Raw genomic sequence first — 10,813 nt, forward strand, 5'->3', positions numbered from 1 at the left:
TCGTAATACAGTACGAACGACATGAAGTTCAGGCCAAACGCGATTTCTTAACCGAATAAACGACTTCAATTTACGTTTAATACGTCTATTCTATAATAACCGTAATTCTCCGGCTCGCGTAAAGGAGCACGGCAATAGGGAGTTTTTTGCAATAGCGTTTATCCAGATACAGTGAACGCTAAGGTCAAGGTTATCTTCTTCTTAACAACTAATTAAGAAAAGGATAGCGTGACTTTAGCGTTCACCGTATCTGAATTTACGTTATTGCAAAAACTCCCTAATGTCTCGCGCCATGACGCTTCGCTTGTCTTAGCGCCAAAATACTACCGTGTCTCCAGATAAGCGATTCCGTTCACTTGCATATCTACGTTTGTGTATTATTTGTCGCAACGCACCTTTTTGCTAATCAATCGATAACATTATTTGGCACTTTGTTGCTATAATTGTTAAACTAATTCCGAATATTACGCGACGCGAACGCGATCGTATATGCAAACTGATGCATACTCCGCGAATGACCGCGAAGTTGGATACAACGTGAAGTGAGGCACACGTAATGAACGACAGCTAATCCGAAATTCGCCGCTTTTAAAAAATTTGAAGATCGTTTTGCTCACGTTAAAATAAACGTTTTTAATCTCGACAAGTTTTTTTCTAATAAACATGTCCAGCTATAGCTTTCGTTTCATATATAATTCGAATGATTTTTTTAATTAAATGACTATTGAAATACACAAAAATAATTCAATCTTTTGCATATTCATAATCATATATAGCTCACCCCCCCCCCCCCACTCTCTCTCTCTCTCTCTCTCTCTCTCTCTCTCTCTCTCTGTTGTATATTTACATATTATTTTAATTGAACTATATTTTTGTATTATATAAAAAAATTATAATATGACGTAATTAATACTGTGCAACATTTATATTTTATACACTATATTAATATTAGATATCCTTTCCAAATATATTTTCAGTACTTTCTACAATTACAATTGAAGAATAGAGTTTGAAAAGTGCCATTCGTACCAGAATCTTATGAATATTACGATAAAACAAAACAAGAATCTTTGTTTAACAATCTTTTAAATGATTATTTAAAGAGGAACAAAAAATTCTAACTTAAATCATTGCAAACGATTTCGAAAATGCGGGATCATTGCGATGAACAGATACATAACATTAACGCGACCAATTTCCTAATATCTCGTTGTTTCTTCATATGTGTGTGTGAGCACTGTATTCGTAATTCTTTGCACGCCAATTGAGAATTTGAGCGTTTTTATAATAATCTTAGTAGATCTGTGCAGTCAATAATTATAATACCTACTCAATTGCGGCTATGATTGCTTTGACGTCGACCAAATTCCGATTAACTTATTCGACAATTGAGATTATTTATGGCAAAGTTTCTAACTGTACAACTCGTCCTCTGTAATCCAATATTTTCTTAGATTCGTCAAACAATAAAACATTCTAATTATATTAATTCCATTCTATTAACTTACTTGATAATAATTAATCGTCAATTAAATTAATCGGAGTCATTCTTTGTATGATGAAAAAAGCACTTAAACTCACGACTTGATAGCAGCGATCTTCCACTTTTCCTCATTCACTTTTTACCGCTTTCCAAATATCTAAAGTTATTGTTAATTGAAATTGCAGCATTTGTTACCGCATTGTTCTTTGTTTACTAAGTTTACTCTTGTAACAGATTGTATTTATTGTATTTCTGTCTGATGTATACGGAATCTAAAATGTCTTCTTCTCCTATTGTAAATTCTACTGAATATTGTAATTCGTAGACCTAATCGACGACCAACTCGTTTACTTTTCACTATATTATTAGGACGCAAGAGATGATTATTCGTTTTATTTTTTATTAAGGAGAATATTGTGCGATATCTAAAAATATACATCAAAAGAGAAAAACGAGTGCTGATATTAATACTCCCTCGTAAATAAGAAATTCATTATAAATGTATTACACTACGTAAGTCTCGCTATTAAAAGATTATTAAAGAAACCTTATACTTTATAAGTCTCGAATGTATAATTCCCGTAATAAAGAAAATCCCGCAACATGGACTTGGCAGTGAAAAGATGGAAAGCAGATATTCAAGCAGGTAAATATCACACATATTACTTACAAATTTTTCTTAATTTTTTATTTTCGTTCTCATAATAAATAATCCATAACAATATATATTTATACAACATTATAGGAATTTACGAGTTACGAAGCAGCTGCAACACATAAATTCTCTATCAGCTTCGTTAAATAAAAATAAAATGTCGATTATTTTTTTTACCTATTATTCTCACGAACACCGACATTGAAATCCTACGAAGAAATAGTGGTAACGTTCGAGTTCGTATCCGAATTGCACTCATTATCCGTTCCTTGGAATAAGTATTTGAAATGCTGTACGTATGGCTGGCAATGTTCTCCCTTGGTGAAGGCCGTGGTGTTATGCAACCTCAAGTTGCGCTGCTCAAAAAATTTAAAGACCGAATGAAAGAGTACTGCTTCTAAGAACTTTCTTGCAGATACTTGATCTGCCATTCCCACCGAACGAACGTATCTGAAACGTACAGATATAATAAACATAGGTCCAAACGTTAATTAAAAATAGCATTTTAAATTACCGTAAGGCAGCCAAGATATGTCCCTTCGATAAAAGTACTTCGATTATCTCCTCATGCGCGTTCCCCAACCGTTTTAACATGTCCAACGCTAATTGATGCGCCGCTGGATACAAGTTTTCTAGGGAAAGCAGCAAGCAAGCTAAAGGCTTTGAATCAGTAACCACATGGTACTGTAACAATTGATGCAGTTGATAATAAGCCTTTCTATGTACCAATGTCGTGATGACCAATTCGTACAAATAATGTTGCACCGGTATTCCGTGTTCAGTTAAGGATCTGTAAAAAATCGACATTTACTTAGATCAGATAAAGTGACTTTCGATAAATTTGTATATTGTAAGTTATTACAATTTCCATATACCTGATATACTCGAGTAGGACCCATATTATCATCTTTGGTTCTATTGTATTTTCAGGAAATTTGGATAATATGTGACTATACATATCGCTTTGATCGAGCAATAATTTATACTTAAAATTTTCAGCCACTGTTGTTACAGTTTTAACATTATTCTGTAAAGGCATTCCCATCTGCAAACGATAAATAAACGATACGTTTAATGTTACTCCAAATTATTACATCCAAAAAAATTATATAATAATTATATATAAAAGAGAGGAATATATAACTTACAATTACCTGGTTCTGTATTTCATTTTCTAAATAATTTCTGTACACAATGTTAAGTTTATCAAATACAGTTGGCATCTCCATTAAACTTACAGGTAATTGTGTCATAAAACTCTGTAAAACTTGTATTAATATCTGCTTAGCATTTGATCGTTGCATTAAAAATTCTACTAGAAGCACTTTATCCGTGATTAATGTCACCAAAGCTTCCAATCTGAGCTCGACATACCTGTTTGGTTATTAATAAATGAGAAAAATTATGTTCGAATATAAAAATGAATTAAAGGTCTGTTTTCTTATAGCTGAACAAGTATACACTTTTGGAACTTGAAATGAAATAGATATATATTTGATATTTAGCAGAAGCGAGAAAGAAAATTCTAATGCAGTTTAATGAAGAAATAAAAACAGACCTCAAAACAAGATGTTGTAATTAACCAAACGTACCACAAACAACCCAATTTTACGTCAATTATTATATTTGGTTGGAAAACAACCCAATTAGGAGAATCTGTATAATGTTAAGATTTAATATTTAGATCAATAATGTTAAGACATTATTATAAATATTACTAATTAAATTAATAAGTAATATTTAATATATTTTTTTTCTAAAAGGATACATAATTGACACGGCTGATACGTCTGGTCAGACAAGGTTGTACCTGGTACTTTGAGATTAAAAGGTTTAATCGGTTTTGCTGTAGTTATACTTGTATGATGCATTACTGTTCCATCACTCACACCAGACATCATAATGTCAAATATCATTGATGTCTATTGATGATGAACAATGATAAGATTATCAACAACGTTTATAGCAAATCTTCCACCAACATCCAATTTTAACATATGACTCTTTTTAATAGTCATCATTCTGCAAAAACATTGTATAACATAGCTATAACATTGCACAGACATTGTAAATTGTTCAAAGTTTACGAATCTTACTTGTGTATAGTATAGACATATACAAACGCTGTTCCCATTGAGCGGTTGGCTCCCGGTTGATGCCGTAATAAAATTATACAAGGAGTTCCATATAATACAGCCAATGCTACATCCCTTTCGGAAACAGCCAGTTTTCCTGGTTTTGTTACGTTATGTTCAACTGGAATAATTATTAAAAATAAGCAGAAAAATATTTTGTTTAATTCAATATTCAAGTACATGCAACTTCTTACTAACTTTCAAACTTAGTCAATTTGTGAAGATTGCCAGGAGTAATATGTAATGCTTGTATTTGATTACCAACTGTACCAGATGACAATAATACCATATAACTCTTGGGGCAGAATACAAACCAGTTTATGCCTAAACTTAAGCATTTCAAGGCTTTAACATTACGTTTCTCTGGATTAACCTGTAAACAATAAGTTTAAAGTATTAACAGTCGAAATTCCGTCTAAATAATGTAATATATAATAGGTCTGTTTTCTATAGCTGAACTAGAATATTTTTGGAATTTAAAGTGAGATAGGTATATGTTTGATATTTGGTGAAAGCAAGAAAGAGTTCTAATATTATTAGAGTAAAAACAGACCTAATAATGTAAAATAAATGACAAAAGAATTTTCGCACTTGAAACAGTTCTACTCCATGATCTGTGACTACAAGTATCTCAGTGCCATGAGTCCACACAAAGCCTAGTATTGTGGCACTCTTCCCTTTGCATGACTGTGAGTACTCGACATGATCCAAACCGGAGACAGAAGAATAATTAACAAATTCCACTGACGAATTGGTTCGCTGAATTGCAAGTACATTCATATCGGGAGAGAACTTGATGGATATTACCGGGCCTCTGTCTTCCATCCGAAAGTTTAAGTTTTGGTCCGGGCCTTTAACGAGCACTCCTGTAACGCCTCCTGAGCGAACAGCAAATACCTAATACAAATCGTGTTTATTATTGTATTAGGATGGAAACAAAAAATTTCACGTGTACCGAGACAAAGTCGACTAACTTGCTGTTTCGAATCATCGAAAAACACATTTGTGAGACAGCTGACCGATTCGAACCTGATGGGATCAGGAGACAGCTCCAGGTAGTAATCATCATTCTTCCCCCGATCATCAGCTTCCATGTCTGGCATAACTGATCATCTGATCCTACCACAGGCTTGACAGTTCTCCAGGTTGCAACGCACTAGGGATAAAATAAAGCAGTGCTGTCAATAGAGAAAAACTCTCTCCTCTCAATATCCATTCCCTATACCAAATTCGGTTGCCTACCTTACTCCGCACTACCACATTCTGGCTGCTATAAATAAAGTTACTTAAGTAAAAACCACGGAGTAATTAAGCCCATGGCACATACAGAAACGTAAGGCCGTAATGCGGGGTCTACAATAGAAGTCGTAGCAGTCGTAAGGTCTTAGTCGTAGAAAATTGACCAATCACAGTCAAATATGAGAAGAATAATCAACTGTGATTGGTCAATTTTCTATGACTTAAGACCCTACGACCGCTACGACTTCTATTGTAGACCCCGCATAACACGTAAGAAATAAAGAAATCGTAAAGGCCATCACACGTACAAAAATTTTAGTCGGAATCGTGAGGTCGCAAACAAATCGACCAATCACAATCAAAATTAAGATCTCGCTCTTTTAAATGCTCGACTGTGATTGGCCGACGGCCTTACAATTACGACTAAAATTTTTGTACGTGTGATGGCCTTGAGATTGGATTCGCTACTGGCCTTACGGTCTCTATCGTGATTGGCCAATTCGCTTACTGATTATGTCTTACGGCCTTACGTTTTTGTATATGCCATGGGCTTTACTCTGTAGCAGGGTTGCGCAAATAAAATACTCGATGTAAATTACATAGTTTAAAGCCTTGTGTCCACGATGCTAGAAATTGGTCCGAGATCTCGGAGAGAGAAAGAATTAACCAATCACATTTAAACAATTTAGTCACATGATCAATGCGATTGGTCAATTCTTTCTTCATCCGAGATCTCTGACGGATTTCTAGCATCGTGGACACTATCGTGGGCTTTAGAGCCACTGTCACCAAGCTCAGTTAATCTAACTAGGCCAGTTAGTCCATCGGAATTGACCAATCGCATTTGTCATTTTGTTTGAACAATTGACAGATTGGTCAATTCCAATGGATTAATTGGCCCAGTTAAGTTAACTGAGCTTGGTGACAGTGGCCCTAAATAAAGGTAACCAAAAAATTCATGAATGAACTTTATTAATGAATCTGTTGCTAATTTTTAATCTTTAGGGGTACATTCCAAAACGTTCTCTCCGAGAAAAATTTTATTCGAAATATATAACACGCGTAACGTATGCTATAGCATATAGAGTAAAATCTTCCTCAGAGAGGATGTTTTGAAACATAGCCTAGGTAACCATATATTGTGAAAAAAAGGCCTTAATCACATCTCTGAACTGCGTTCGGAAACATCACCCGAGTGCCTCTGCTTTTTATCCTTGTTGTTCACCTAATGTTAAATAAGAATAAGATGATACACGGGGGCACCCGGGTAATGTTTCCGAACGCAGCATATGTGTAGTGCTGTACTACACTCGGTCACAGAAAGGTTGCAACACTTTTTTCGGTGTGTTTCGGAACACAGCTTACTCACCGAGCGATTGGTTCTTATTTATGGATCCATGAGTAAGAACTTCTTATTTGATATAACTTGAAGAACAGGTCAGCAAATACATAGTGTTTGTCAATACCTGTGCTAAAATTGATTTTAGAGATTAGAAACGTGTATATTACGTTTTATACATTTTTGACGTAATATACGTGTATATTACGTGTAACGTAAAAAATCCTACAAATTGTCAAATGTCCCAACCTTGCTCTGTAGTAAAAACATAATTTTAACAGATAAAAAATGAAGGTACAAATATTATAACGTCTCCCCCTTCGATTTTCCTGTAATTTTATAAATTTGTGTATTTTCATGTATAAAAAATATTCTGAGAAGGAAAATTGGTGCTCAATAATTAAAGAAATACTGTGAATAAATATAGGAAATCGATAAATAATGTAATTTTATCCAGCACTAGTATTTATCGACATCATCTTATCAATACATTTATATTAAAAAGTAATAATCGATAAAATTTCATAAGAAATAATTAAAAAACTAAAATTTAAGAATTTAGTTGCTAGTATAGTACATTCTTTTATTAACTGTTTATCGTTATACGTTACATTGTGTTTAAATATTACATAAATTTATTGAAATATTGGAAAACACTACTTTCTGTTACATAATCATCAATAAAATATTACAATTTTCAACTTGGACATTACATTATGTTAAATATATGGATTACACGTATATAGCAATAAAATTTTTTTAAATGTGTAAGACATAATAATAAATGTCTATAAATGCATTAATCTTTAAAATCGTTCTATATTTTCTTAATATTTATTTCTTCTGAAAAAAGTTAGTGATGCTTTTAGATCCTGCCGCTGCTCTCTGTTTGGCTAATTCCTTTTTACCAGGGGCAGTGCTTTTCTGTAAAAAAAAAAAAAAGTATATATAGAGAGAGATATTCAAATTAATTTGTTCACACAAATGTGCTGTTTGAAAATTCTTTATAGATATTTTTCCTGTGTCCATGATTTTAAATAAATAAAACAAATACAACCTTCCACATTATTGTAATGTATAAAAGCATAACAATTACAACCTTCAAGTAGTAAAAAATTATTTATATATTTTATTTGTAATTTGATATTTGGAATTATAGTTATCATTTACTAAAAATGATTATAATTACTACTGCTACTAATAATTGACCTTTTCGGGTTTACTTAAAGTTTTCATTTGCTTCTTTGCTTTTGGCACTGAACTTTCTTCAAAGGAATCTTTCTTAAGTTTCTTCTCATCCGTTTCATTTTGAGGACTATTCAGCTTGCGTTTTTTACTCTCCACTTCATCAGATATATTCATACGTTGTGCCAGTTTCTTTGATAGATCTTCAGCAAGGTATTCTGACACAATGCCATGTGCATATTTTAAGTATTCTATAAGAAAATTTTCGATAAGTGCTCAATTAATTGATCTTGCTTGTAGATGGTGGCCTACAAAAATTAGTTGAAGATCTCGTTATATCTCAATTCAGCAATAATAGATATTGAGAAATCCTCAAATATTTTATCTTATAATCTTATCCCTCCTTTGTTTCATAAACAGCATTACGATTGTGATTTTTCTTACCTGCTTCTGTACCAATTTCATATTTAGTACTCTTAACATAAGTGGCACTCATAGCACCTTGAGATACATGAACTCCTTTTTCTTTTAATACGTGTGCTACCTTTTCTACCTTCTTTTGCAACCAATTTAAAGATTTCTCCTCATTAAACTTGAAAGCTTGTAGTGATTCGTCTCCTTTATGATCGGCAACTAAGGATAGATTCAAGTTGTCACATTGTGCAAGTCGAGATGTCTCTGGAAAATCTTCATCCCAGAGGCATTGCTCCAAAGGTTGTGCTAGTTGTGACTACAACAAAGACATTTATTTTAACATCTCAAAAATTTTTCAAAGAAATAAAATTCTACAATTACCTTTCTCAAGTATGGTAAAGCCAAAAAGATAGGATCAATTGGTGTCGATAAATGCAACTTTCCATCAGATTTGACACTATCATCAATAAACCAAGATCTTTTCTTTTCGTCAAAGATTAAAATCTCTTGAACTGTGAGATTTCCAGCACCGAATACAAATATAGCTGGCTTATCAGAAGCTGGATGTCTAAGTTTCACTATCTCAGATTGGCCTCTACTTGTGCTGTCCAAATTGCCATCTAAAATACATTTTCATTGATATACAATACGGAGACATGTATTTCTCAGGAACATCTACAATGCGACCGTAGTAATCACTAGTAAAATTGCAAGTTGCAAATTGTCAATATGATAAAACACCAATAAATCGCGTTCACCTTTCATCAGGAACACCCACGTGTTCGCCGACGGGTGAGAGCTCGTCACCTTGACTAGTTTCTGCGGCAAGCTTTTCGCGCGCGGCATTTTCCATGTGTCAAGCGTCGATTTTTGAAGGTTATCTTTCCGGTTGGACGGGAAAATGCTCGATTAAGCCATTCGCTCGCTCATATGCACCACTATGCACGCAGGAGTTTAACGATCGATTGTCTTTTACGAGCAATATTGCTCTTGATTTATCGCAGCCAGAATTAGTTTCACTTGCAAACAGTTTTGTTTTGTATGCGACATATTGCGGAGACGCGTAGGAGTGACAGACAATGTTTGAAAATTCGATGCATAATGGCGACGCTAAAAATCGATAATAGCTGAAATTCTTGCACCGTTTATTTTTTCTCTTTTTCTTCTCCAACGTGTATATATGTGCTCGTCGAGCGATTGGTTATTACTTATGGATCCATAAGTAAGAACCAATCGCTCAGTGAATAGGCTGCATTCTGAAACCAAGAGAAACCTGAGAGTGGACATCCCGGCCGTACACCAAACTTCGTAGGGTAATGTCCACGGTTTTGTGGTTCTTTTCCATACTATTATGCGGGGTCTACAATAGAAGTCGTAGCGGTCATAGGATCTTAAGTTGTAGAAAATTGACCAATCATAGTCGATTATTCTTCTCGTATTCGACTGTGATTGGTTAATTTTCTACGACTTAAGACTTTACGACCGCTACAACTTCTATTGTAGACCCCGCATTATAGCTGTGTTCCGTAAAGGTCCGTCTACAATGGAAAGTTTTAGACCGTAACAGTAATGCGTGGTCTACAATGGGCAGTAGCAGTAATGGATTAAGAAGTAAGCGTAGAAATCGATCAATCATGGTTGATTATTCTCCTCACATTCGATTATGATTGGTTGATTTCTACGCCAACTTCTTAATCCACTACTGCTACTGCCCATTGTAGACCACGTATAAAGGAGATCGCAACTCGTAACAGTAGCCGTAAGTGAAATGGATTATTTCCATTTCGGTACTGCCTACGGCTTACGGTAAACGTCTTGCGTTACTTTGACAGCGATTCTCAGCGAATTTTCATCAGTGAATTTGATACGCAGTTTCTGGATATCCGATATTAAAATAGCTCGATGTCTGACGAAGATGATAATATAATAAATAACGTAGAGGATGATGACAACGAACACGATGTTTTATTCTTGAACGAGGTTATGGTAAAATCCTTGAGCATTTCGTAGCCTGTTTATAGGTCGAACCCACCAACGTCGTTGCTTTATTGTCATCCTTCTTCTTATAACCTGCCATTGCGACAGTAATAAACTGTGCCAAGATAAGCAAAATAAAAAGAAAAGTCCAATTTTTCTTATATTCATGATATTGCAAGTAGTGAGAAAACTATTACATTTTGCATGTAACCTCAAACGATGTATTTTCTGATTTCAAACAGTCTGTTTTCTCATTGGCCGATTATACCATTACCACCGTTCCATTGTAGACAGACGTCGTTGTAGAAATTGCGCTACTACCTACGTCCTACTTCCTTACGGCTTACAGCCAAGGACATCGTTGTAGAAATTGCGCTACTACCTAC

At 34.3% G+C, this 10,813-nt stretch overlaps 2 protein-coding genes across 2 annotated transcripts; both read right to left on the reverse strand.

The window, feature by feature from the left end:
• Nucleotides 1-2,182: 2,182 nt before the first annotated feature.
• Bulli (regulator of MON1-CCZ1 complex protein bulli) lies at nt 2,183-5,412 on the reverse strand. Its single transcript, XM_018450800.1, is given in 10 exon segments — nt 2,183-2,588; nt 2,653-2,928; nt 3,014-3,183; nt 3,293-3,512; nt 3,731-3,794; nt 3,907-4,160; nt 4,235-4,394; nt 4,472-4,646; nt 4,865-5,170; nt 5,248-5,412. Coding segments are annotated over 10 exon segments (1,995 nt in total). The 5' UTR covers nt 5,377-5,412; the 3' UTR covers nt 2,183-2,347.
• A 2,234-nt stretch (nt 5,413-7,646) lies between these two features.
• Nucleotides 7,647-9,620, reverse strand: LOC108724432 (ribonuclease H2 subunit B). Its single transcript, XM_018450801.1, has 5 exons — nt 9,209-9,620; nt 8,832-9,070; nt 8,481-8,766; nt 8,061-8,287; nt 7,647-7,775 (listed from the first exon to the last, which is right to left on the reverse strand). Exons 1-5 carry the CDS (start codon nt 9,294-9,296, stop codon nt 7,686-7,688), a joined length of 930 nt encoding a protein of 309 aa, XP_018306303.1. The 5' UTR covers nt 9,297-9,620; the 3' UTR covers nt 7,647-7,685.
• Nucleotides 9,621-10,813: the final 1,193 nt, after the last annotated feature.

The sequence above is a fragment of the Mycetomoellerius zeteki genome, unplaced genomic scaffold (assembly GCF_001594055.1).
Source record: "Mycetomoellerius zeteki isolate Tzet28-1 unplaced genomic scaffold, Tzet1.0 scaffold298, whole genome shotgun sequence".
Lineage (NCBI taxonomy): Eukaryota > Metazoa > Arthropoda > Insecta > Hymenoptera > Formicidae > Mycetomoellerius > Mycetomoellerius zeteki.